The 26439-nt window shown below is 52.8% G+C and overlaps 3 protein-coding genes across 7 annotated transcripts; all 3 read right to left on the bottom strand.

The window, feature by feature from the left end:
• Nucleotides 1-850: 850 nt before the first annotated feature.
• ATF6B (activating transcription factor 6 beta) lies at nucleotides 851-8462 on the bottom strand (the record flags this gene model as incomplete). 3 transcript variants are annotated; one of them, XM_080937849.1, is made up of 17 exons in its annotated part: nucleotides 851-1437; nucleotides 1921-2005; nucleotides 2143-2254; nucleotides 2361-2431; nucleotides 2631-2712; nucleotides 2834-2941; nucleotides 3113-3292; nucleotides 4041-4132; nucleotides 4215-4400; nucleotides 4854-5119; nucleotides 5203-5338; nucleotides 5448-5533; nucleotides 6498-6633; nucleotides 7067-7158; nucleotides 7454-7532; nucleotides 7961-8040; nucleotides 8351-8462. In XM_080937849.1, the coding sequence occupies 17 exons, from the start codon at nucleotides 8460-8462 to the stop codon at nucleotides 1208-1210; spliced, it is 2133 nt and encodes a 710-aa protein (XP_080793975.1). In that variant the 3' UTR covers nucleotides 851-1207. The 3 variants fall into 3 exon arrangements, 2 of the variants coding, with proteins under 2 accessions (XP_080793975.1, XP_080793976.1); XM_080937850.1 differs by having other exon boundaries at nucleotides 8360-8462; XR_013975536.1 differs by lacking the exon at nucleotides 851-1437 and having other exon boundaries at nucleotides 1980-2005; nucleotides 2361-2447.
• An 860-nt stretch (nucleotides 8463-9322) lies between these two features.
• Nucleotides 9323-10765, bottom strand: FKBPL (FKBP prolyl isomerase like; the record flags this gene model as incomplete). Its single annotated transcript, XM_080937645.1, has 2 exons — nucleotides 10642-10765; nucleotides 9323-10437 (listed from the first exon to the last, which is right to left on the bottom strand). The coding sequence occupies exon 2, from the start codon at nucleotides 10364-10366 to the stop codon at nucleotides 9323-9325; it is 1044 nt and encodes a 347-aa protein (XP_080793771.1). The 5' UTR covers nucleotides 10367-10437; nucleotides 10642-10765.
• Nucleotides 10766-22491: 11726 nt separating this feature from the next.
• PRRT1 (proline rich transmembrane protein 1) lies at nucleotides 22492-25870 on the bottom strand. 3 transcript variants are annotated; one of them, XM_080938331.1, is made up of 4 exons: nucleotides 25743-25870; nucleotides 24262-25230; nucleotides 23508-23693; nucleotides 22492-23405 (listed from the first exon to the last, which is right to left on the bottom strand). In XM_080938331.1, the coding sequence occupies exons 2-4, from the start codon at nucleotides 24922-24924 to the stop codon at nucleotides 23229-23231; spliced, it is 1026 nt and encodes a 341-aa protein (XP_080794457.1). In that variant the 5' UTR covers nucleotides 24925-25230; nucleotides 25743-25870; the 3' UTR covers nucleotides 22492-23228. The 3 variants fall into 3 exon arrangements, with proteins under 3 accessions (XP_080794457.1, XP_080794456.1, XP_080794455.1); XM_080938330.1 differs by having other exon boundaries at nucleotides 24262-25294; nucleotides 25743-25858; XM_080938329.1 differs by lacking the exon at nucleotides 25743-25870 and having other exon boundaries at nucleotides 24262-25369.
• Between the last annotated feature and the right edge of the window lie 569 nt (nucleotides 25871-26439).

Below are 26439 nucleotides of genomic sequence, written 5' to 3'. Positions count from 1 at the left end.
GGACAGGAAGTGGCTATGGACCAGAGCTGCCCTCTGGAGGGAGGAGAAGCCGAGTTCCTGGGAGCCCCAGTTCCAGGTTGCCATAGTTCCCCAGTCTGTTTTCACCCCAAACAGTAGGGGTGGGTAGAGGGAGGAGGGGAAAGCCTGGCTGGACACGTGAGGTTCTTCCTCCCTCCTTCAGGGCTGGGCTTAGAGCCAGGCAGCCCCTGTCCAGTCATCTGGGCCTGGAGCCCAGGTCCAGCTCACACCCTCCAGCTGACCCAGGCCACTCCTGCAGGGTCAGCCTAAGGTACTGCTGCAATGGGAGCCACTGCAGGGGACCCAGCAGCCAGGCAGACTCGGCCTCATCTGGATATGGTCCCTTTCCTCCCACTCAGAGCACACAGCCCTGACTGCCTGACCCATTGTCTCCATCCATCTGGACCTCCCTCAGGTCTGTCTTCAGTTCAGGGCCAAGAGGATGTCCCATAACATGCCCCCTTCTTCTCCCCAGGAGCCTCTGCACTGTGACCCCGCCTTCCTGCCCCCCCCCCCTTGTTTGTGTGCACAGCTCATCCTGGAAAGCAGGGGGACCTGCAGCAGAGCAAGGCTGGGGCTGCTGTGCACCCTGAAGGGCGTGGGGCCCCTCCTTCCTGTTTACTCAGCCACATTCTGGTGATCTGTACCGTCTGCTGTCACGCCACAGACAGCAGACAGACATGTCCTAGAGCTGCAGGGGTGGGGCGAGGGGATGACATGAGGTCTGTCTCCGTTCCACCCACCGTGCCATCTTCAGCGCTGGGTCCTTTGTTGCTGGCACTATACAAGTCACACACTAGGAAGGTGGCCGCCATCCCTTTACACCCCTCCGAGTTGTTTATTTAATAATAATAATAAAAAAAAGATATTCACACACGTAAACTGACTTCTGCCACCCACGGCCATCCCTTGTCCCACCTGGGGACCAAGTCCCACCTTTACTCCCGAAAGATAAAGGAGAGAACGAAGAGGGTACAGGAGCCACCTTCACGCGGCACCCTTGGAGGAAGAGGACTGGGGGTGCAGGAATGGGAGGAGCCCTATATTCTGGAAAGAGTGAGAAGAGAGGAACCACCCACCCGAATCCCACTAAGTGCTTAATCCCCACACCCGCCTTCCTTTACCAACTGCCCCAAGCATCAGGACCAGGTTCCCCAACCTGGTTCTAAGCCAATGTGAGCTGAAGAAGTCAGGGATGATTGAGGTAGAGGGGCTGCTGGGAGGCCTGGTGGGCACGACTGGCTGCCGAGCCTGGCATGGGGCCACCTGTGGTATTGTCTGGGGCGGGGGACGGCTGCTTCCGGAGCGAGGGGGGCACGGTGGAGGTCTTGATGTGAATCACCCTGGTGTCCATGACTTCACACTCAATCTGCATCATTTCCTCATAGTCCCCTGGGGGACCCCGGCCTGACACGGTCTCTGTGAGGAGGGAGGCGGACAGTGGTTGGAGTGAGATGAGGAAAATGGTTTCGAAGTTGTGAAGAGGATGGAGGCAGCCCACAGGCCGAGTGAGGCGGGCACAGGGATGGCGTGGGAAAGTGGGGGGCACACAGGAGAGGATGTGAAAAAAGAAAGGCCAAGTGAGAGTCTAGCAGGCCCCAGTGCACCCTCGCTGCCTAGCACGTCAGAGCACTTTCCGGTCTGGTTGAGAAAGGGTCTCACTGTGTACCCCGGACTCCTCATCTCCCCTGCAGACATCTGAAGCCTCGATGCTCAATTTCAGGACCATGTCTCTTGCCATCTTCCCTTGGTTCCAAGCCTCTCAGAGAGAGAGCATCATCTCTCTGGACAGCTTCTCCTTGCACTTTTGCCCTAGTGCCCCCTGCTGGATTTCTGCAAGAACTCCTTCCTTCCTTGGTTTTAGATTTCAGAACCCTCCCCATAGCCAGAGGGAAGAATTACCATTGGGGGCCATGGCTGGCATCACCAGCGACATCTTGGGCCTGGATGTCTTGTTGTGGCTGATGGCGGGGAGCAGCAAGTGGTCCTAGGAGCAGAAGGCCGTGCTGGGTGGCAGCGGAAGACACACCGACAGGTTCCCAGCTCTACACTCTAACCGCCCACTGAAGAACAGGACTGGAGACCCAGAGAGATGGGCACATGGAAGAAGGGAGGGGAGCTCACCCTTCGGAAGGAGACAACATAGAAGGTATCTTCCCTCCGGTCAATTGCATCTAGAAACTCCGGCTGTGAGCGGCCTGGGTGGCGGTAGAGCTGCAGCTGGCCCACAGGGTCCCTAGGCAGATGAGGACAGACTCAGAGACCTGGCTGAGAGGACAATGGCAGTGACCTCCTGGGGTCTTTCTAGCGACCTCACTTAGAAGAGCTTACGCAGCACTTACCTTTCAGGGGGTCCTGGAGGCTGCGTGGGGACTGGTTTCACTGGAGGGGACTTCCTCCGTAGCTGAGACTTCTGGAAGGAGAAGTATCTAAAGATTTGAAGAGGGTAAAGGGAGGAGGGAGAGACAGGCGGTCCCTGGAAGCTGGTGCTATCTCCCACCCTCTCCTCCATGTCCCCCAAGAATCCCCGAAATATCTACAAGATGTCCGTCTGAAATCTCCAGGACACTAGTTTGGTCTCTCACCTTCCTTGGCCTGCCCACTGGCCCTACCTGTCTCTGCTGGGCCCTGTGAGGTGTCTTCCGCCGACCTCTCTGGTGACGTTGGACCCAGCCGCTCAGCTCATCAGCCAGCCTAGGGAGACAGGCCACCACTTCTAAGGAAGGCCAACAAGCATGCTCTGTACCCACAAGTACGCGTGACAAGGCAGGGAAGCTGGGCTGTCTGTGGGGGCTTCAAAGGACAGACGGCACACCTCAGAGACTCAGTTCGGTTGAAATGGCGGCAGTCAGAGGAGAGGAAGAGCTGGTCCAGGTCTCTAAGCAGCAGCTCCTTGGCCCCAGCGGGAAAGGCTGTCAGGTTTCTGAAGTGAAGCAGAGGAGGCAGTGACTGGAGGCTGCCCAGCACGGGGCACCGTCAAAGCCCCCCCCCCCCCCCCCCCGGGCCAAGAGCAACTGTGGCTCTACACCAGGCAAAGGCAGGCTTTAGGAAGGCTTCTCCTTATTCCTAGAGAAGGGGCCTTTTAGTGTCTCACCTGAAGCTGGGCCTGCCTGCAGGGCTGGGCTGCTGCTCCTCAGGGCTCTGGGCAACTTCCTGGAGGGGTTCAGCGCCATGAGCCGGCCCTGGCTCTGAGAACCCCAGCAGGTGCCTCTGGGGTCGAGGTTCCTCCCTGCTCATCCGAGGAGACATGGGAGCTGGAGGTGGCTCGCTGATGCTGTGGGCAGGGAAGCAGGAAGGTGAAACATCCCAGTTTTCTCAGTCATACCTCTGCAGACTAAGGCAGGCACAATCTGTTCCACATGGCTGCATCTCCCTTCAGTGAGCGGGAAGTAGACAGGGTGCCGATCTCACAGGCCCAGGAAACAGGAAAGGAAAATGAATGATCTTAACTCTAGAGCTGGTAAGACTGCCAGCTACTTGAACAAGTGTCAGGGGCAAGGGTTTGTGCATACATATGTATAAATGTATACGTGCATAGATAAGTTAAACATGTGCATGAATATGTACAAGTGCATACAGAAGTCACTCCTCAGCACAGCCCACCTTTTTATTTTATTTGTAAGACACTGTCTCTCAGCAGCTTGTCACTCACCAATGGCCGGTGAGTCCTGGGAATGTCTGTCTTCCCACTGCCATATGAGTTCATGCTACCACAACTGGCTTTTTTCAAAATGCGGTTTAGTGGATCAAACTTAGGTCCGCACGCTGGTAAGCCAAGCACCTGACTGACCGGGGCAGTCCCCATCCCTGGAGTCACTCCTCACTCACACTGCCACCACCACCCACAACGCACCTCCTCCGAGGGAAACAGTACAGCAGCAATGGCTGTTGGACACAGCATTGGGGTTGAGGGGCGGGCACGCGTGTGTAAGCGGGCACGCACTGATGGGCCGAGCAGGCAGCCAGGCAGCTGTAAGGCTCAGCTCCATCCTGAGGCTGCAGGGAAGAAGTGAGGGTCTCACCTCACAGGCCCAAAGTTGAAGGCAATGAAGAGAAGGAAGACCATGATGCAGACAACCTTCCTGTTTCCAGACCCCAGCTTGAGCTCCCCGTTCTGCAGCAGAGGGAGACGCAAGAGGTGAACGTTACACGGGGACCTGCGTTCCCGCCCCTCTCCAAGGACAGCACAGGCTAACCTCTGCCAGTAAGGCCTCCAGCCGCCGCCGAAGGGCAGCATTCTCCCTGCGCAGTTGCTGGTTGTCGGCCAGCACAGCCTGCAGCCTGGCCTCCAGGCCCTGCAGATACTCTTTCTTCTTGCGGCGGGACTGGCAGGCCGACTCTCGGTTCTTGATCATCCGCTGCTGCCGCTTCAGCAGCTTTGCCTTGCACCAGCGAGGTAGAGAATGGAAATGAGTTAGAGACACGCCCCAGCCCCAGGGCTCATTACCCACAGCTCACGGCCACTCTCCTGCCTCTCCAACAGGGAAAGGGCCCTCTTAGTTCTTATGTGTGGGATGAGTGAGACTGTGGGACCACAGTGCTGGCTAACCCTCTCCTTAGGACTTCCTTTCCAAACTCTTGTTCCAAGCCCAAAGTTAGTGGAGCTCCAGCTAAGAACAGTTGAGCTGCCTTTCCAGTGGGACACTGCCCATGCCCTGAGCCTCCAGCCAGGTGTGCTGCCCCTCCACGTGTAAAAGCATACCGACACCTCACAGCACAGCAGCACCCCACACCCTCAGACTTCCATCCTGCACATCGGCGCCCTTCACCGTGCTGCTGCCTCCAGACTGTCCCCTTCCCTCCTGTGACAGCCTCCTACCCTCCCCAGCACATACATCCACTTCAGGCGGGCAGGAGTTCCCCTGCACAGGAGCTGGAACAATGCTCTTCCTCTCGGGCCGTGGAGCCGCAGGAGCTGCCCCTTCCGGCTGGACTCGAATAGCACCTTGGATGAGGACCACTGGGGACACTGCAGGCGGCTGGACCAGGGGCTGCAGGAGGACAGTAGTGCTGGGAGGCCCAGCTCTAGGTGGCACCGGAACTGTGGTTAGCACCACAGGTTTGGGCTGCAGTGGAGGCTTCCGAGTGGCTGGAACTTTACCTGAAAGAAGGGAAGGGAAAGGAAGCAATTAAACGCTATGAGGTCTCTTTACCGGGACGCCAGCAGTAAGGAGACCCCATTACCTGAGGAACTATCAGGAGATGGACCCATGCTGATCTGGACAGCTCCAAGTGAAGAGGTTGGGACATCCCACAGGAGGCACCCTGGAGGGGACGGAGACTCTGTCTTCACTTCCAGAACCTCCTCTCCTAGAAAAGCCTTTGCAGGGCGGTCCAGAGATATTAGTTGGGAATGTCTGTGTGGAGCAGGGGGTCAGGGAATACTTCCCACACCCCTGGAGAAGGAAGCTGAGAGGGAGGTGTGTCACCTGGCTGGGGGAGTCTGCGGACAGCAGGGAGGCCTCGGAGTTGACAGAAGAAGACGGAGAGGCGGGTTCTAGCTTGGTCTGGATCTCTGAGGGAGGCAGAAGACATGAGAGCTGGCTATCGGGAGCTGAGGAGATACTCAGATAGACAGAACTCGCTGCCCTTGCAGAAGACTGGTCCCAGAGGACTCGTGGTTGCTAACAGCTGTCAGTAACTCCAAGGGCTCCGACGCCCTCACCTGATCTCTGAAGGCATCATGGTGCATATGCAGGCAAAGTACCCATACACGTAAAATGGAATCTTTTAAGAAGCCGTGGCTGGCTGGTAGGGTAAATACTGGAGATGAAGGACATGAGGTACTGCAAGTGCCCAGGAGAGACAGTAAACTGACTGAGGCTCCTCCCACCTCGACCTTCCCTAACTTCTCGCACACACAGCTGTCTGCTCTCCCCTCCCTTTCAGACCCTGTGCACTGGTGTGGACGACTCCCGAACGAGGGCAAGCTTGTCAATCACAAGGCCCGCACTCCTACACAATTCTTCTACAGATCTTTATTTCATGTGCATAAGCATCTGCAAGTGCACAAGGCCATAAGACAACCTCGGGCCCCCTTGAACTAGAGGTGTGGACAGTTGTGAGCCACCATGTGGTACTGGCATTGAACCTAGGTCCTCTGGAATAGCAGCCAGTGAGTGCTCTTAACCACTGAGCCATCTCTTCAGCCTCTTTCCCTCTGGCAGGTTTTTATCCTATTTAATTTTTGGTTTGTTTCTTTTGTTTCTGTGTTTTTGCTTTACACCACAGGATCTCCCTGTGCAGGCCTGGCTGTCCTGGAACTCAGTCTGCAGACCAGACGGCCGCCTCCCACGTGCTGGGACTATACTTCTCGAGGTCTCACTTTCAGTGTGCGGTTTCACTTCCTTCTCCTTTCTCTCTGTGCTCTGGCCTCTGCCTCCCGAGTGCTGGGGTTCAAGGCATGTGCCACCACTGCTTCCCCCCCGCCCCCCCCCCCCCGCGGCAGTTCTGAAGGGTCAGTGACAAGCTGTGATTACCTGTGAGATCATCAGAGGCGGAGCCTACAGTGATCTGGACTGTTTCAAAGGGGGATGCTGGATCATCTCCCAGCAGGCAGAGTGGGGGTGCCAGGGACTCCATCTTCACATGCAGCACCTCCCCTACTCCAGGAACCTGTGAGAGTTAGGGTGGAGCAGGGAGGCAGAGCGAACCCAAGAGAGTAAGAACGGAAGACCTGAGAGCTTACAACCCGCCAAGCAAACGCACCCTGCTCAGTCCTGACACAATACCTAGGCTGCCCCAGGCTCTTTGTTCTATTTTTTTCTCACCATCACGAATATCACATCACAGTAGGCGGCCTGGGCAAGAACAGTTTACCCAGCCTCAGCCTTCAACTGTTTTCCCAAGCGCCCACCCCCATCTCTGCACATTCAAAAGGCCCCATCTTCCCTTCTACCCAACCAGACTGGAAGGACAGAAATTGAGGGGACTGTGACTAAGAAGAGGCCGCCACCTTGTGACTCACAGCATACAAACAGTACCTCAGCATGTGGAGTGGAGCTGCAGAGAACCACGGGGGAGGGGGATGAGTGTGGGGGGCTCTCACCTGGCTGGGGGGCTCTGTAGAAAGATGTGAGGATTCTGAGCTGAGGGAGGAAGACGAGCAGGGAGAGGACGGCTCAGACTTCACCTGAAGATCTGGAGGGAGATAAGTTCGTAAATAAGCAGGTTAGTGTGGGGATGAAACTCGGCACTGAGACGATGCCTTGCTTACACGAAGCCAACACTGCAGAAATAAATAACCAAGGAGCAGAGCCTAGCATTGCCTGCAGGGTGGTGCTGAGGTGGGGCAGGAGAGCAAGGGCAGACAACACACACCAAGGAAGAGCAGACGGGGTGTACAGTACGAAAGCACACAAGGACTCGGATTTTCTGGGAAGCAGCGGGAAGAGAAGGGTTGTTTGGAAAGATGAGGGAAATCAGGTTACCTTACCTGGGAAGATGGGTAGAGGGTCCCAGGGAGGCTCAGGGGGGCTGACATCCATCCCCACATCCAGAGAGCTGCTGTCAAACTAAGGGAAAGGATGTATTAGAGGGCAGGAAGGTGAGAAGGTGTGACATAGCTTGGAAATTAAGAAGCCCACTGTGTGAAGGCCCCAGAGTTTACAAAAATGCTGTCTTCATCTTTCACTGTGTTTTACTAACAACTTCTAACAATCAGTTCTCTCGCCCCTGTAAAACACACTGCTGTCAATCCCAAAGAGAGACTTCAAAAAGCTAGAAGGGGCTGTTTTCTAAAATCCCAACTTAGCTAGCCGGTCTCGGGTGCGTCTCTAAAGCTTGCACCAGTTAGACCATTGGATCCTTGAAACTGGTCTTTCTCTTCCCGATTTGCGGGTTTAACAAGAGCAGATTAGCTCTGTGGCTTGGTGATGACTTCAAGTTTGGGGTCGTCCTCCCACCACCAAGGGTTATAAGAGAAACTCTGAGGTAGCAATACCGGGACATCCTGCTCCACACAACGAAACAACTGTGTCTGCTCCTCGGCCACTTCATCCAGGCCACTGTACAAGGTGCTGTCTGCATGGAGGCCCGCGTGTCAGGAGGATCGCACGCCGGCCCCGGCTCCATTCCTCATTGGCTCGGCCGGGCCAGACCCACCGCCCGCCCACTCGCACAGCCGTACACTCTCAGCGTCCAGCCCCTCTCCCCTGACCCCGGGCAGCCCCGTGCTCCCATGGGAGACCAAGATCTCCCTTCATCCCGCATCCCCGGGAAGCGCGAGCCCCGCTGCGCACTCCCTCAGAGGATGGGCTCGGCGTCCGCTGCCTTCCCGCGTGCCTCGGGCCCACAGAGAGCCGCTACCCGCTCCTCCCCCGCGGGCCCTCACCCCGCGCACCCCAGTCCTCCGGACTCAGCAGGTTGTCGGTGAAGAATCGCGTCGGATCGGCGATCTCGCTGAGGAGCATCAGCTCCGCCATCTTCCCCCCACCCCCCACCATGAGCCGGCTCCCTGGCCCGCCTCCTCCGGGCCTCAGCAAATCCGTGGGCTCGCTAAGGAAAACCGGGCGTCCCGGAAGTCTTACTGACTATTCAGAGGCCTTGGTTGCAGAGCACGTGACACGAAGAAGCAATGACTGTACATGCCGGGCCAATGGGAACATGGCAGCAGTCAGCCGCTTTACCGTCCAGGCGAGACTGCGCATGCGCCATACAGGCCTCAGAGACTAGCCTTGTGGGAAATGTAGTTCTTAGCACTTAAGGCTCTGGGATCTGGGCGTTGATGGTTGAGCGGTAGTCTGCAGACAACTGCACCCACGTAGTGCCCACAAACTCATGAAGGCACCAATATACGCATAATTAATAAATGAATGAATAAATAAATAAATGAACGAGTACAGTCCCAGCATCTAGGATGAGAGATGGCTCAGCAGTTAAAGAGTGTTTATTGTGGCTAGGCAGTGGTGGTGCACACCTTTAATCCCAGCACTCAGGAAGCAGAGGCAGGCAGATCTCAGCCTGGTCTACAAAGTGTGCTCCAGGACGGCCAGCACTGTTACAGAGAGAAGCCCTGTTTAGAAAAACCAAAACACACAGAAAGAAAGAGGGAGGGAAGGAGGGAGAGAGAAAGAAAAGAAAAAAGTGCTTAATGCTCTAATCCTAAATAGACAGACAGCCTGTCCTATATTCGGGGGCGGATAAGTTTCTCCCTGGACCCCCTCCACCAAGAAGTAGCTCACTGACACCGTCGCTAACTCCCTAGGATATGAGTTGAAACCCCCTCCTTCGGGACACTTGAAAATCCCACAATACAATAACACAATTCATGGGTTCCTGTCTCTTTTAAATTTTAAAATTTTAATCAGCTAAACATCTTGCGCAGCCCCCGAGCCAGCCCAGCATCCTGTATCTTTCCCTGAATGACCACCTTCCCCAGCTCCTCTTTCGCTGCACGGTTTTGGGGATCTGCTGCTAGAACTTTCTTGAGATCGGCAGTTGCTTTTTCCAAGTCCCCGAGGGCAGCCTGAGCAACCCCCCTTCTGTATAAGGCCTTTAAATGGCCCGGCTCCCGCTCCAGCACTCGGTCACAGCACTGGGCTGCCAACTGGGGGTGTCCGAGCAGCAACTGACAGGCAGCCAGATTGGCATAAAGCATAGTCCGTTCAGGGGGGCCGGGTGGGGGCAAAGTCAGCAGCAGCCGGAGAGCCCGACCATAGCATCGCGCAGCCCCTAGAGGGTTCCCAGCTCGAAACAGTTCTGTACCCCTTGTGTGTTCTTCTTTGGCCAGAGCCTCCTTCTCCACGGCCTCCAGTTCCCAGGAGTCCCGGCCACTGGTGAAGGACTCCAGTCTGAGCCTGGCAAGAGGCGCAGAGGATCCAGGAAGGTGAATCCTTGCTTCCTCACCTTGACGCATAGACTCTAGGCATTTTTCTGTGAGTTCCCCCCAAAATTTTTCCCTCCACTGCCCTATGCCTATGGTTAGTTCTGTCCAGCCCTCTGGCATCCCAGATCCAAAAGGAAATCCTAAAGCCAACACTCTGCACTTGGAGCCTAGCTTGGGTTTGTCTAAGCCATGGCCATGGGTTATGATCTTCTTTACAAAACTCCCATCGGGGCAGTACCAAAGGTCAGAAGCTTGGAGGTGCTCTGCCTTCTCATCGGTTGAGACATGAAATTTATCAGAGTCACCCTCAAATCCAGCCCGGGGGGTTTCAATCCCTTGAGTCTCTACAATTTGACTGGCTGGATCTGGTCTCACGTCCACCTCCAGGACTTCAGGGAGAAGACCTGGGGACTGCTGCCTAAACGGAATGGCTGCATTTAGGTCTTGCTGGGTGTTCTCTTCCCGCTGCTGCGGCTGAGCGGTGTTCTTCTCTTGCACGGGGCTGATAGGTGAGGTCTCCATTTGGATCTCCTGATTCCCCTTCCACAGTAGATAAGATAAAGGAACAGCGAAGGGTCAAGTGTAGTTCAGACCTGGGGGCATGGAGGAAAAGAAGCAGAAACAATGTAAATTCCAGAATTCCTAGTTGAGACTCCTGGGAGTTCTAAAAGGTTTTTTTTTTTTTCCTTTACAAAGCCAGAGTCCACCCAGATCTAGTTTAGAACTATAAATTCCGTAATTCCCCATGGTTAGGGTAGTCGCCCCAACTATGGGCACCTGACCGAGTCAAAAAGTACCTGAGAAGCCAAGGAGCATGGCAGGATGGCCTAAGTCACAATTCTTGCATTGAGTACGGTGTTGAGGCTCGGAGGAGCAGCCTGGGAGCAGCTGAGTCTCAATCAGCCCAGGAGCCCTCGCGACAGAGAAGCCGGTCTCTAACATGACGGCCAATCGGCAGAACGAAGAGGTTGTTTATCCCGCCCACATGGTGACGTCATTTCCCCAGCAACCATGCAGCGCCGTACCTTAGCAACCAGACTAGACCTAAGCAATAGAATTAGCCAAATCGAACCGAGCTTGACAAAGATCTGGCTGATTGGTTTAGTCAAAATGTGAAAAGGCCAGAAATGAGAAACTGGAGCCGAAGAAGACGGAGCTGTGGTGGAGAGCTTTGCCAAGCATGCGCAAAGATCCCGAGTTCGAGCTTCAGTACAAAAATTTTTTTAAAGGCTGAGATTTTAGCTGCTTCACACTCTCCCCTATTACGTCTAAATTCAAAGATCTTAGCCGAAATCAACCCCTGCCCATTTTGACTCATCCTTGACTTCTTCTACAGATCCATCTTGCCCTTCAACTGAGCCTCTTGTTCCAGAATCGTAGTATTTTTTAAACTCGAAGTTGCACGTTTATTATGAGAAAAGATGTTAAACTGCAGACCTGGATTTCCAAAGATGGAGCCTGAAATTTTTAGATAGTGCTCCAGCCCGCCAGTGTGATTCCTCAGTGGCCTCATTCCGCGTCAGCTCAGTTTGTTCTATAGTTTTCGTGTGTAACCGGTATAGCATGCTCCAGTGAGTGGAAAGGTGGAGAACGGGCTCTTCCTCCCTGCAGAAGGTGTAGATGGATCCCTTTTGTGACTCAGCCTTGCTGGACGAACTGCCTGCACAGGCTGGGCCAGCACAGTTCTTCCGGGAAGGAGAGACCCTTTTATCTAAGTACCTCACCTTGGCATATGTTGTTCTTGGTGTCACTGACAGGGTCATATGTATCCCTGCTGGCCTGGAACTCTATGCTGGGACTACGGCCATGCCCCACTGTGTCTGATTTCTGTGCTACTGTGAATCACACCCATTCATTGATGATATAGGGTGAAAGACATACTGGCAAGCTTTAACACTGGCTAGAAAATAAAAAGAGTAGCTGTGCTAATAAACTTCCTCGGAGATACTAAGTAAATAATTAAACTGAGAGGCTCTGACCCAAATCTGACCTCAAACATCGCTTACAAAGGAGCTTTGCCCAGACAGTTTAGGAAGACAGGAAATAGAGTTACCTGTCTGAATCCGTTGAAGTCTAAGTTTCCTTTGCTCTTTGGAGCCACTGCTAGTTGAAAAGCCTCCTCTTACCAGCCGTTGTTAACCTGCCTCGAGAAACTGACCTTTGGCTTCAACCCGCTCAGGGAGCAAAGCTGGTTTAAGGATAACAGAAACTTCTAGGCTTAACTTACTTAATTTACACAGAAAAGGGTAACCTGGAGACAAGGAAAGCTTCCATTTGCCTTTGGAAATATGCCTGATTGCCCAGAAAACATAATTCAGGGGTAACCAAACTCACTGTTTCTGCTTTTGTAACACTTGCTTAATTACAAAAAGAAAAAAAAACCAAAAACCCACAAACAAACCAAACCAACCAACCAAACAAACAAAAAAAAAAAAAAAAAAAAAACACCACCAAAAAGCCCAAAAGTGTAATTTGGGCCAGGTGTGTTGGCACATGGTTTTAATCCCAGCACTCAGGAGGCAGAGGCAGATGGATCTCTGTGAGTTTGAAGCCAGCCGGGTCTACAAATCAACTCAGGGTAGCCAAGGCTGTTACAGAGAAATCCTGACTTGACAAACAAACAACAGAGAAAGTGAAACAAAACCCAGTTTTCTCTGATTTTGTTGTACTCCAGGCCACTAACCTTAACTTTTTTGCCCCATCTTGAACTTTAATTTTTGGTTTTGAGCCAGAGTGACCTTAGCCCACTCCCCCATCCCCAACACCATGACTGACTGCTGTGGTTCTCTCTCAGAATCCCTGGGATCTTTTTGAAGATTAATCCATCTTCTCTCTCCTCCCCTTTCCTCTGAGGGATTCCAAGGAAAGCAGGAAGTGTAGAAGTTCACACCTTAACCCTTGGACAAAGAAACCCACAGACTCTGTTATTTTGCATGTGTATATTTTAGCTCTAATAGTCAGCATGAGGCGGTGAGTGTGTGTGTGTGTGTGTGTGTGTGTGTGTGTGTGAGTGAGAGCAAGTATACACATGCTCCAGGTTGTGTGCTAGGACTGGGGACACAGAGGTGAGGACAGAGCCTTTGCCCTCATGAGACTTAGAGCCTCACCTCAGAAAGCAATCACACAGGTATCCAAAGGGCGATGTGCTGTGAGAGTGAGCTGTGACCGGAAGTGGACAGCCTTTGTGGTAACAGTTGGATGGGAGATTGAGTGATGACTCCTATAACCCAGCACTTAGGATGTGGAGGAAGGAGCTAACTCGTGAGTTTGAGGCTAGCCTGGGCTACATGAATGACCAAGAGGACAGACCTGTGGTGGGTCTTTGGTACTCTGCGGCTTCTTTTTTCTACCCAGCTTTACCCTCTATCACTAGATAGGAGAGAAAGGACAGAGGGGAGAGAGAGGTAAAGTTACCCCTGGGTCTAACTTCTTTCATTTCTTCATTGATCATAGATAGCTACCAGCAAAATGCAACCAACCTCCCCAACCCACACTGCCTCTTGGCAGCCCTAGCATTTATCTACCCTCCAAAAAATTCCCAGAATTTCAAATTCACACGATTTAGAAACTATCTGCAGCTGGCAAAACCATGCCCCCGCTGGCACACGAGACAAATCACAATCAGCTGTTACAGGACTGTCCTGAGCAGCCCCATACCCACACCCAGCGCCTGGGATTAAAACGAAAGCACATTTTTATCATATTTCTGTCCTTTTAAAAGAAACCAAAACTCCCAAGATTCTCACTACACGAATCAAAGTGGCTTGAAGGCTGAACCACATCTGGGACGCGTGTCCTGTGCAAAAGCAGCAAGCCCCGAACCGCTGATCCATCTTTCCAGCCCCACACAGATTCTTTTCTTTGTAATTCTTACTGAGTGTCCCTCGGCTCCAGAGCACACACTGCACAATACTGCACACACTGTACATACTGTACACACGGCACACACTGTACAGCCCCCAGAACCACCCTTGAATCCTTACTAAATACTCAGGATTTATCAATGACCGACCGAGGCAGAAAGCCTCACCAGTCGGGGAGAGGGGGAGTGTCTTGTTTCAAAACACTTCAGATGCCAGGGAAAGTGGGCTGGGTGGCAGGGCCTTCGTGTTTTCCAGCTCGGTGCCCTCTGGCCAGGCTTCACGAATGGAGGCAGTCAGACCGCTGAGCCTTGAAAGCTGCCCGTTGTTTGGACCTGCAGAGATCTGGGGCATTTGTGGCGGAAGAGGCAGCAGGAGGCAGCACAAACCTCCCTCCACCCAGCGTTATGCACTTCTGGTTCCGTCTCAGCTCCTTCACGCTATTCCAAGCCGCGTGCCCGCTGCCCAGTCACAGGGCCTGGAGCCAGCTGGAGGTTTTCACACCGTCAAGCACCAGGCATTCCACACTGCCCGGAGCCAAATGCTGCCCTTATGCTCTGATGCTCTCAGGGCTTAGCATCAGCTCCGAGACACCAAAATTCTAGCCTCCCCGAGGTTAAGCAAATGTCCCCTTCTGTTTAGTCTTGGCGGTTTCTGTGGCTTTTGGTTCTCCTGGGATTTTTGTCAAAATCGTTCCTCCTTTCCTCCCAAAGTTCTGGAAGCATGCATGCCTTGCCAGCAGGGTTTCTTGGTGACAAGAAGACTTTCTGTGGTAGAACATTTCGTAAGAAGTGGCCCACAGTAAGCCTGGCTCTAAGTCACAATGGTAACAGCAGGCATTGTGCAAAGGGACAATAGCCAGCACTCCTGTGTATTAGCTAATGTTCCTAACCTCATTTTCTCCTAGAGGAACTGCAGGAGCTGTTTATTCATTCACGCTTTCTTTCCCTTTTTGTAATGGTGGGGATCCAATTCTAAGACTCTGTACACCCTTGGCTCTTTTTTTTTTCCGCCCTTGGCATGCTTTTTATCACTAAGTCATATCCCAGGCTCTGGTCAACAGTTATATATATATATAATTTAACTGGGGCTGGAAAGCTGTCAGGCACACTGGCTCTTGCAAGAGGACCTGGTTCGGTTACGGTAATTCACAATCTCTGTAATTCCAGTCCCAGGCTATCCAGAGCTCTTTTCTGCCCTCTGAGAGTACCGGGCACACAGACGGTGCACATGCACACGTGCAGGCTGAATACTTATGTGCATAAAATAAATCTTTTCAAAACTGTTTTTTGAGACAGAGTCTCACTTTGTGGCCCTAGCTAGTCTGGAAACTCACTTACGTAGACCAGGCTAGCCTTGAAGAGTAGACCAGGCTAGCCTTGAAGAGAGACCCATCCACCTTCCTCGGGTCCTGAGTGCTGGGATTAAAGGATCGCTCAGTCTTACATATCCATATGATCTGACTTTTAGACATTTTTGCTTCATCCCCTCCTTCCCCTCCCTCCTTCCCACTGAACTGGTCACGCTCTCCTCCCCAAATAATCAACTGCCAGAGTCTATCTGGAAGGGGTGGGCCCCTGATGGGCTCCTCAGACACCCATGATGCATGTCACAGACAAATCTTTGCTGTTGGCTGGCCTTCTTCTTACTGATCCCTGAGCTAGGACCACAGGCTGGGGAACTGGCAATAGTTTACACTGTTACAGCTGAAGATGTTGGGGTGTGAACATGTGGTGATGAAGATGCCTTCAATGTCAGGGTGTGTGTGTGTGTGTGTGTGTGTGACAGAGAGAGAGAGAGAGAGAGAGAGAGATTTCTAACCCAGTGCTAAGTGCAAGTTTCCACATGGTCCTGTTATGCAAATGTGGTGGCCTGTGGGCTGTGGGGGAGTGTAGTTCAGTGGGTAGAGTGCTTGCTTACCATGTAGAAAATACTGCGTCTGACTCCCGATACCACATAAATGGGACACGATGGGGCTGGGGCACGCCTCTAACTCTGAGTTCAGAAGGTAGAAGCTGAAGGATCAGGAGTTCAAGATCATCCTCGGCTACAGAGTCTGTGTCTGTGTGGGACCAGACTGAGAAAACATGGCAGGGCTGGTGAGGTGGCTCAGCTGGTAGCCAGCCAGAGGACCTGGGTGATATCCCCAGAGCCCACATGTGGAAGGAGAGGACCAGCTCCACAGAACTGTCACATTACTGCCAGGCATGCACACGTGTACATCCATGCCACATACAACAATAAAGAATGTCAGTCCATCCGTTAGGCGAGGGGAAGTGATTGGTGAGCTCAGAGGCGCTCCATCAAACCTGATGGTCTGAACTTGATCTCTGAGACCCATGAGATTAAAGGAGAGAAGTGACCCATGCAAGTTGTCACCTGACCCCTACAGGTGCAGTGTGGTACACATATGAGAGGAGGTGGGTGGGGAAGATAGAAATTAACTTTTTGTTCAGAGATTTACTTACTTATTATATATAAGTACACTGTAGCTGTCTTCAGACACACCAGACGAGGGCATCAGATCCCATTACAGATGGTTGTGAGCCACCATGTGGTTGCTGGGAATTGAACTCAGGACCTCTGGAAGAGCAGTGAATGTTCTTAACCACTGAACCATCTCTCCAGCCCAGAAATGAACTTTTATCTCCATGATTTTGCTAGAGCTGCCCTCTCTCCTCTAAATAACATATGGTACACACCTAAGCACAAACACACAAACCTACACACACACACACACACACACACACACCATACTCCCCTCACAACAACAACAAAAAAATCTTTTGAGGGAAGGTCTCTCTGTATCACCCTAGGTGACCTGGAAACCCTCTAAGTAGACCAGGCTGGCCTCTAACTCATAGGGATCCACCTGCCTCTGACTCCTGAGTGCTTGGCAATAAAAAAAAATTCTAAAAAATTAAAAATCAAGCAAGCAAACAAAGAAAAGGAACAGAAAGTCTTGGGTTGATCTGGGCACAGTAAAGCAGGACTGTAATCCAAGAGCATGGGGAAGCTGAGGCTCTAGAGTTCAAGGCAAGCATGGGCCTGTATCAGAAGGAGAGGATGGGGAGAAGGAAGAAGAGGAAGGAGAGGGGGAGGGCAGGGGTGGGGGAGAAGAGAGGAGGGGGAAGAAGGAGGAGGGTAGAGAAGGGGAGAAAGGGGGAGCAGGGCTGGAGATGCAGCAGAATCCTGTCTGGAATGCACAAGGGCCCGGGTTTGACCCTCCAGCACCTTTGCAGCACCTCACATATTTCTTTTCAAGTCGCATCAGGATTCCCTTCCTGCCAGAGCCCAACTGTCTCAACACCATCATGCCCACGTTAATGGCTTTACCAAGGCTCGCTTTTCAGGGTCAAGCTACCACGTGCCTGGATGATGACAGACATGTTTCAGTAATGTAGAAAAGCCAATGATCCAAGACAGAGAGGATGATTTAAGATGACTTAAGGCTTTGGCAGAGGGAAAGCCTGGATTCCCTAGGCCAGAAGCAATGAAGTGTCTGCAGCAGTGGTACTCCTTAGTGCTGGGTGAAGTCGTGGGGGAGTTCTCTTCTGGATGGTTCTATTTTCTTACTCTCTTTGGAAAGAGCATTACCATTTTGTGAAACTGTGGTCTCAGAATGGGGAAGATCACCTGAAGAGAGAAATGTAGGCTCACAGGAAACAAACCATCCACTATGACAGTGCATTTTCCTTGGCCCTATTCAGCTGATGGGTGAAGTGTTAGCAGGGTGAGATTGAGCAAGAGGCAAACTGTATAAAGGGAGAGGAGCCAAGAGGACAGAGTAAGGTCTCAGAAGTCTTCACAGCATCCAACGCTGGAAGCCGTCCTAATTAGGGCTACTGTTGCCGTGATGAAACCCAAGACCAAGCAACCTGGGGAGAGGCTTTATTTTAGCTCAGACTTCCAGGTAACAGCCCATCGCTAAGAAATCAGGACAGAGGGCTGGAGAGATGATTCAGTGGTTAAGAGCACTGACTGTTCTTCCAGAGGTCCTGAGTTCAATTCCCAGCAACCACATGGTGGCTCACACAGCCATCTGTATCATAAAAACAAAATAAATCTTAAAAAAAAAAAAATAAAAGCAGGCTGAACAAGCCAGTAAGTAGGCAGCACCTGGTTGCCTGATTAAAGATTGCTTTATTTGTTTCATGTATGTGAGGACACTGTCTTTGTCTTCCGACACACCAGAAGAGGATGTCAGGTTCCATTCCAGCCGTGCTCTTAGCCCCTGAGCCATCTCTCCAGTACTCAGCCTGCGTTCTTATAGAAGAACTTCGGACTACTAGCCCAGAGATGGCACCACCCACAATGAGCTGGGCCTTCCTCTGTCAGTCACTAATTAAGAAAATTGCTACAGCTGAATCATATAGAGACAGTTTTTACGGTGAGGTTCCCTCCTTTCAAATGACTCTAGCTTGTGTCAAGTTGACATAAAACTAGTCAGTACAGAAGCTTAACTTTTTGTCTCCTCTCTCTCTCTCTCTCTCTCTCTCTCTCTCTCTCTCTCTCTCTCTCCCTCTCTTTCTGGAGAGAGAATGTCATTAGTTCAGGTTGGCCTTGAACACTTGGGAATCCTCCTGCTTCAGCCCTCCCAGGTGCTTATGGAAATGAGCCATCATGCCTGGTCTGGGAAAAAAAAAAAAAACAAGAAAAATCAAACAATAATAAAATTGTCATGGGTCAGAGAGAAGGACCAACAGTTAAGGACCAACTGACTGCTTTTCTAAAGTCCCGTGGTTTGATTTCCAGCACCCACACAAACATCTGCACGTCTAGCTCTAGGGTTCTGATGCTCTCTTCTGGCTCCGTGGGCACCAACCACGTGTGACACAGACATATGTGTATGCGAAACACTCATTAATTAATTAACACTCGTTAATATTAATTAACGTGATAGAATCAGTGGGCAGGCAGTTCAAATGGAGCTGAGAATTTTTCAGGTGGAATTGAGGTTTGGCATGGAAAGGCCATAAATGGGATTTTTGGAAGGGCAGCTGCTACCGAGCTGATCTGGTTGAAGACCTGATAGGTAGATGGTTGGTGTGGGGTAGGAGAGAGTAGGTGGTTAGATCATTCAATCCTGGGTGATATACCTGGTTACAAGGACATCAAAAACAACCAGATGAGGGGTCCCCGGCACAGTCTGTGTCTGGCATGTGGGGAGTCCTGGCTTCGCCCGGCACAGTCCGTGTCTGGCATGTGGGGAGTCCTGGCTTCAGTCCCCAGCATTATGGACACAAAAACAACAGTGTAAGAAAACATCGAAGACAGAGGCAGAGACAGCGAGGCAGGGATCCTAAGAGGGGAGCAGAGCCCCACCAGAGGATTCAGGCTGTCCACAAGGGTGCAAGAGCTGCGGCTCAGTATGTGGGGGAGCTGAGGCAGGCGGGAGGGAGAAGAGCCATAGAACCCAAAAAGGGCAGAATCTTGGGGGAGGAAGAGAGATGAGAAGTGATTTTTTTTTTTTTTTTTTTTGGTTTTGGTTTTACTGACTTCTCCTAATTACTTTCAGAGATGAGACTTTGCCAGATGAGGATCTGAAAAACCATACAGAAGCAAGATTTGACACCCGCATCCCAGAGCTGCCCCAGGTTACGTGTGCTCATCCAGGCCACAGGTAAGAAGACCCGGGAAGCACAGGTGTTGGCTTCGGGTGCAGAAACTTTCCCCTAAAGAAGGTTGCCCTGGCTGGAGCACCTTCCAGAGTCTCTGGGGGGACTCCAGCCTTCGATGTACTTTGGAGTCCTCTGGGGTTGTCACGGTATTGGCACTTGAGTCTCCCCACCCAAAGGTTCTGATCTCATTGCCCAAGGATGTCACTGAGTGTTGGGCTTTAAAAATCTGCACCCCGTCCCCCTCCAGCTCCAGAGCTCTAATGTGTAGCAGCAGGGAGAACTGTCACACCATGGAATGCCTGGGATTGTTTAGGAACACCAAGTTGCTGTGATCCAGAGGACCTAGTGTGGTAGACTAAGGGGTAAACCTGAGATTTAGGTGCTGCTGGCTAAACACGTGGAGGTGGGAATGTTGAACGGTACTGTCTGGTTAAAAACTGGGTTGAACAGGAAGAGTAGACTGCCTAAACCACAAGAGGAACGTACAGACAGACAGACTTGGGAAATAACTGAATAGGCAAATAAACAGCCTTCAAATTCGTCCAACCCCTTAGGGGAGATTAAACCTAGGGCCTTGAAACATCACTGCTGATACAGTGGCATCTGGCAAGATTCCTGCTCTTGCAGCCCAGGGTTTTTAGGCTGGGTGTGGAGGCACAGGCCTTTAATCCCAGGACTCAGAGTTAGAGGCTGGCAGATCTCTGGGTTCAAGGCCAGCCAGGGCTACACTGAGAGACCCTGTCTCAAAAAAGCCAAAACCCAAACAAACAAAGAAAGCAAACACCCCAGGGCTACCACTGTGTGTGGCAGATGCTCGGTCAACAGCCCATTTCCCCAGCCTCAAGTCCTTTTGCCCACTTTTTACTTTGAGACTGGGCTCCACTAGTTAACTTTAAATGGACTTTGAAATTGCTCCGGAATCCAGATTTGCCTTCAAAAGACCCTTGTTATTATTTGTGTGCACGTTCATGTGCGTGTTCGTGTGCTTCCCTGTCACGTTTGTGAAGATCAGTGCACTGAAAAGAATGAACAGCAGGCAGGTGGATCTGAGTTCGAGGCCAGCCTGGTCTACTGAGTGAGTTCCAGGACGACCAGGGCCACACAGGGAAATCTGTCTTGAAACAAAAAATAAACACCAAACCAAAGCAAACCCCAACCCCCCCCCCAAAAAAAAACATCTCAAAAGCCAAAACAACAGAAAAATGATACACAGAATCCTGGCTTGGTAGGATAGTCCTGTAATCCTAGGATGTGGCAGCTGGGGTGGGGTGGGCATGGAGGAGGTGGGTGGTGATGGTGGCATGCTGAAGGGAGCCTCTGCTACATACTGTGACCATCTCCGTGGGTAGACAGAGAGACAGACAGACAGATGGATGGGTGATAGTTGATGGTTGTGTTGAATGGATGAGATTTGTTTGGTTCTTTTTAGTTAGTTAGTTAGTTTTTTTTTTTTTTTTTTTTTTTTTTTTTTTTAAAAAAAACAGGATATCTCTGTGCAGCCCTGGCTGTCCTGAAACTCACTCTGTAGACCAAGCTGGCCTTGAACTCAGAGATCCACCTGCCTCTGCCTCCTGAGTGCTGGGCCTAAAGGTGTGTGCCACCACTGAGGAGTGGTTGAAATTCCTAAGAGCCTCGGAGAAGAACAATGGAATCTGAGACAGACACCTGGGAAGGAGAAGGGAAAAGGATGTTAGCACCTGTCATCCAAGCTCTTGGGAGGTGGACGCAGAATTTCACAAACTCCAGGCCATCTTCAGCTGTCTACCTGCTGAGTTACTCTGTCTCAAACATTTAAATCCGAACATAAGAGCAGGGATAGGCAGGCAGGACTGGCGGGAAAGGGCTGGGAAAGGGAACTTCTGAAAACATCACCGTTTTTTCTGCACAATCATCACTTTGATATTCAGCAGTGGGAGGGACTGAAGGGGTTTCAAGGCGTCAGGAAAGGGGGCCTGAGAGATGGTCACACCCAGGTGCTTGTCATAGCAGCTCCAAAGAAAAGCAAATGGGGGACTCGGAAGGAGATGCTACACACGTGCACTCCTTCGAGCTCACTGGTGGAGGCGGCTCAGTGGTTATAACTTGCTGTTCTTTCAGAGGACCTGAGTTCAGGCCGGAGCACCCACAGCGGGTGGTTACAACACCCTGTAACTCAAGCTGCAGCGTACACAGATGGCCTTTTTGGGCACTGGCACACATGCTTGTGTGTATACGAGTAGACACATAACATACACATAAATGGAAATAAAATAAACCTGTAGGAAGTATTGTTAGGAAAGGCACAAGAGACCTGAAATGTCCCAATCGGTGACAATGCAAGGTTTTCTGTCTGGATTGGGGTCAGAGCCTAGTCTGGGCACATCTCACAAGTGACCCTGTGCCACGGTCATGTCTTACGAATGAACAAACCTGGAGGGACACCCTGCTCTGTGTGTGTTCAGCCCACTCTGCCTGTTTCCTAACCCTCCCACGGAGGCCTCTCTCCTGGCCCAGGGTTGCCCCAGGCAGACCAGAGAGGTTCCGCTGACCGACTTCCCTTGCCTGAGCTTGCCTTCATGTGGACTCTGATGTAAGTTGTCCAGCATCAGGCCAGAAACACTGTGGGCAGTTGCTGTTCTTCCCAGCTCCAGGCACCCCATCCTTGATCAGCTTCTTTACTAGAGTCTGCCTCTGTTCTTCACAGCTTCCCAAGACCTTCCTCCCCAATACCCCAAGCTCAGATTAGAAGGGAGGGACACTCCAGGTCTTCTCCAGTCCGGTTTCTTCTCTTTCTCTTTGGAGACAGAGTTCACTGTAGCTCAGACTGACCTCTAACTTTCTACAGTAGAAGTGTCTTTGAACTCCTGACTCTTCCAGGTGCTAAGGACCTACTACAGCAAGCCTGGCTTGGGGGACCCTCTTTTCTCTGCAGGGGAAACTATCTTCTCTCAATTTTTTCTCTGCTGGCGCCACCTCCCCTGCCCTCCCCCTTGGGGGGACAACAAGATGAAATGTGGAACGGAATGCCAGGGTGTTCTCTGAGCTGTGGTTTTTGGAACTGCCGGTGATAAATCCACTAAAATGTCTTTAATACTGTTTTCGGAAGTTCACACACACGGCACACACAGATCAAAACAAGTCTAGGGCTGGGGAGGGGGGGCGTCGACTCCCTCCCTTTAACCCTGGATTTGCTTCTGCCCCTGCTGCCCAGGGGTTGGCACATGTAGAAAGGGTATTTACATTACAGGGACTTGGTTCTTTTTCCAGGGTGAGGGGTACTAAAACAGAAACTTCCTACATCTCACTCCAAAAGCAGCAAAACGGGAAGTTCTGTAATTAGCAAGAAAATAGGCATAGGTGGGGGGGGAGAGAAAAATCTGCACTGGCAAAAATCCGAGCTAGAGTGGGGGTGTAGTTCTCCCAGGGCTGAGTCTTTTTAGGGAGATAGGGGGACGAGTCCATCTGTATGTAGGCTGGGCCTGGGTTCACAGACCCAATCACCAGACTGAACACCCCCCAAAGAAGAAAAGAAGGCGGAGCCTGCCGACCTGGAGGCGGGGTTTGTGGAGTTGGGGCGGGGCTTATAGATGAGGCGGAGCTTCTGGGACCTGACCAGGGAGCGGAGACCAGGAGCGCTCCCCCGCCCCCTGGCACTGCACTTTGATGGGGTGGGGAATTGGGGAGACTGGAGGATGGGGTTTGGCGCGGATTCCAGCGCCGCCGAGGATGTGGGTGTTAGAGGGGTTCCTGAGGAACTGAGCGTACTCTCTGGGCCAGAGGTTCCGTGGGGGCGGAGTTTATGCTGTCTGGAAGTCCAGCGGCGCCTCAAGAGGATGTGCAGGACGCGCGTTGGGTAGGCGGCAGGACTGCGCCACGCGCCTGGGAGGTTGGGGGACACGGAGTGGGGCCGAGATGGGGACGTTTTTAGGGATCCCAGTAGTTTTCGTGGTGCTGGGCGGCGATGATAATGACCACAGTGAGGATGGTACAAAGCACCATGGCTGCGATGCCCACGGCCAGGGAGATGAAGGAGAAATTCCGGGCTTCGCGTGAAGCGATCTCGGCGGACACCAAGTCTCCGCGGGCCAAGGCGGTGCGCACCTACCGGGGAGGGGCGCGGGAACGGGGTCAGAGAGCCACTGCTCACCGGCCACAGCCTCTCTCTAAGACCATGTCCATTTCCTTCCCGCCCCCGACCCACACCTGCACGGCCTTGAAGATGGCGATGATGCCTGTGGGCCAGAAGCAGCAGACAGTGGTCAGCACAGCGATGGGCATGTAGTCATGCGGCGGGCGCCTGGGCTCCAACAGAGCCAACCCTGGGCCCTGGGGCGGCGGGGGCAGAGTGGAGGTCACTCCAGGACCCCCGGGGGTCCCGCCTGCGTAGGGCTGTGGGAGGGACAGTGGCGGAAAAGGACGTCACACCTACAGTCTTGCTGCTGGCCAGCTGCTGGCCAATTAGCAGAGAGGTTTTTAAAAACAGGATTCTAAGGCTTAAGGGGGGAAAAAAATCCTGTCAGTAAATTCGACCCTTCATGGTAGCGTTAACTTCCATATTCGTGGAAGTTCCCACACTGTCTTACAAGGTATGGCTTATGGGTCTGTCAGTTCTTCTGGTCCTGTTTCCATCCTCCTTGGCATCTCCAGGCCCAGGTTTCTACCCCTGGCTTCCCAGGATCCATTTCTTCCTCTCCCACCAAGCTGTTTTGCTTCTTTCAGACCTTCTCTTGACTTCTGAACCATCTCCCAAACCTTGTCCTTTGACCCCCCCAAGGTATCCCCCCCCAGGTCCACCACCTTCCCACCCACCGTCTCTCCTCTCCCCACTCTTCTGCCTAGGGTTTGTTACCAGAACGTCAGTCGGTCTGGTTCTGTTTCACTCTCTCCCAGCTTCCCGAGTGTCCCTGTTGCACCTGCCTCCCTGTCCTCCTAGGGGTCCTGTCAGCCCCACACTCACCGTGCCCACCGGATACACCGGGACATAAGCAGTGCACGGCTGCAGCTGCAGCGGGTAGCCGGGCGCCACGTAGCCCCCCAGCGGCAACGTGCCCACCGCCCCCGCGTGCGTGGGCACCACGAAGCCCGGGGCTTGGGCCGTCGGGGCGGGCGCTGGTGGGGGTGGGGCGGCGGCCGCAGGCGGTGGTGGGGGAAGTGGACCCTCGAAGCGAGTCTCCTGCAGATAAGGGTCGGGTGGCATGCGGGGTAAGGTAGCACAGCCGGGTGGGGGAGCCCCGGCGGCGGGGCCGGGCGGGGCATGGTGGGGGGGCCGCGGTAGCGTGGCGGAGGACGAAGGACCGCGTTGAGCGCTGGCCGCGGCAGAGGCCAGGCCACCTGCTCCTAAGCGCGGGAGGGTGGCGGTGCCGGACTGGTGGTAGTGGTGGTGGTGGTGGTGATGTGAGGATGGGGCCGTTTGTGGGGGCGGGATGGGGGGCTCGGCTGGGGGCTGGGGGGCATTGTAGGGCGGCGGTGAAGTATGGGGAACCGAGTCTGGAAGGCCTGGCCATGGAAAAGCCGAGGAGAGGATAAGGGGAGAGAGAAGACAGCAGAGATCAGAAGGGTAAGAGACATGAGACAGCGAGAGATGGAGAGAGAAATAGCGAGGGAGAGACAGCTGAGACATCTCCCATTTTGGGGTCAGGGAAGGGGTTGTATCTAGGCCACCTGCCCCCAATCTAGTTTTGCCGTCACAACTGTCACAACTCCTCCCAGGCTCCTCTGTTGTCAACCACAACCCTCATCCAGAGCCGTCTCGAGCCAGCTGTCCCCTCTGAGCTGGTCCTCTTCCTGCACATGTGGCCGTGTCACAGGGGTCTTGCGCGCTCAGTTTAACATTTCCACTTTGCTTCATGTGGAGTTACCTGGGAATCTCATGGCCTCGGTTAAGGTCCAGAACAAAGCTTCTGGGACTAGGCATGGTGGTTCATGCCTGCAGTGAGCGTTTGAGCAGAGGAGGAAGGATGAAGAACTGGGAAGTTCAAGGCCAGCCTGGGCTACATAGGGAAATCTCGTCTCAATAAAGAGGAGTCTTCTAGATATTACTTTCCCAACAACCCCGTCTGATTAAGTCTCCGTTATTTTTCCACTGGGTGTCTCTATGCCAGTGAACCGGCGACTGTCCATCTGTCACTCCCAAGGATGTTGTCCCTGCAGTACCTGACTGTGCCTCCCTTTCCCTTTCCAACCCCCCCCCCCCATGTTGTTGACAAGGGACAGAGGCAGATTGACCCGAAGGAAGGGGAGAAGGATGGGATATAGAAAGGGGAGGGGTGGGGGTATGCATGGAGAGGAGGGGGGATGGAACTGAGCCACACAACATCCCAGAGGGGGTCAAAGAAGGGGATTAGGGCAAGTGGGGGTTAGGTAGGGGATGATAGGGGTGGGGGAGGGTTTTACTGAATATGTGTATATGGAGGGGAGAGGTTTTTTTTTTTTTTTTACCTGACTTTTCTGACGACATGTTTGAAATCGCTGAAACAGGGTCTCTGAGGCTGGAGTCAGGGCCCCCTGCCTGCTGGCGCAGGAGTCTGAGTCTGGGATGGCGCAGCCGGTGCAGCGTTGGTCCGCGGTCGGTCGCAGCAACAGCAGCAGCAGGGAAATGGAGAGCTGAAGACAGTGTGTGTTGAGGGGGGGTGGCGGGGGGGGGGAGCTTAAAGGGACCGAAGCAGGGATGGGGGAGAGCTTCAGAAGTTCCCCCTCCAACTCGGTTTCTCTCTGCTCCTGGACCACCTCTTTCCTCCTCTCACCCTGGCATTCGAGCCCCCAGTTTAGGCTCCCTTGGAGTTGTCATGGAAACCGGGAGGCAAGACCAGGCAAGGCGGGTGGGACTAAGAGAAGGAGGGAGGGAGGGAGAAATCTCTAGAGTCTCTCCCGCAGAGACTCGCTGTAGTGATTATATTATGGAAAGAAGCCAGCTCACCAGACCCTGCTCACCCAAGGGGTCCTTTCCTCAGTTTCCCTCAGAACTTCCTGCAGGGTAGTTCTAGGTTTCTCTAGTTAGAGACAGAACCAGGTGTGAGAGAGAACTGTACAAAGATGGGAACCAAGAGGGTCGGAAAAACTCCCAGATATACACCCTGGGCCTGCCCTCCTGGCCATAGAGGTGTGAGGCTGAAAGTGGCTGAAGGAGAGAAAGCGC

This window comes from Micromys minutus, assembly GCF_963924665.1.
Source record: "Micromys minutus genome assembly, chromosome: 25".
Lineage (NCBI taxonomy): Eukaryota > Metazoa > Chordata > Mammalia > Rodentia > Muridae > Micromys > Micromys minutus.
The sequence above is the reverse complement of the archived record's forward strand: the minus strand, read 5'-3'. Positions and strand labels throughout refer to the sequence as shown.

Bases quoted from the DNA above. Each gene is read 5' to 3' on its own strand.
- PRRT1 (XM_080938331.1), bottom strand. From the start codon at position 24,924: ATGTCTCAGCTGTCTCTCCCTCGCTATTTCTCTCTCCATCTCTCGCTG. The intron at 23,694-24,261 runs GTGAGTGTGGGG...TCCCTCCCACAG, and splicing joins CGGTGTATCCGGTGGGCACG to CCCTACGCAGGCGGGACCCC. The intron at 23,406-23,507 runs GTGTGGGTCGGG...CCTCCCCGGTAG, and splicing joins CCATCTTCAAGGCCGTGCAG to GTGCGCACCGCCTTGGCCCG.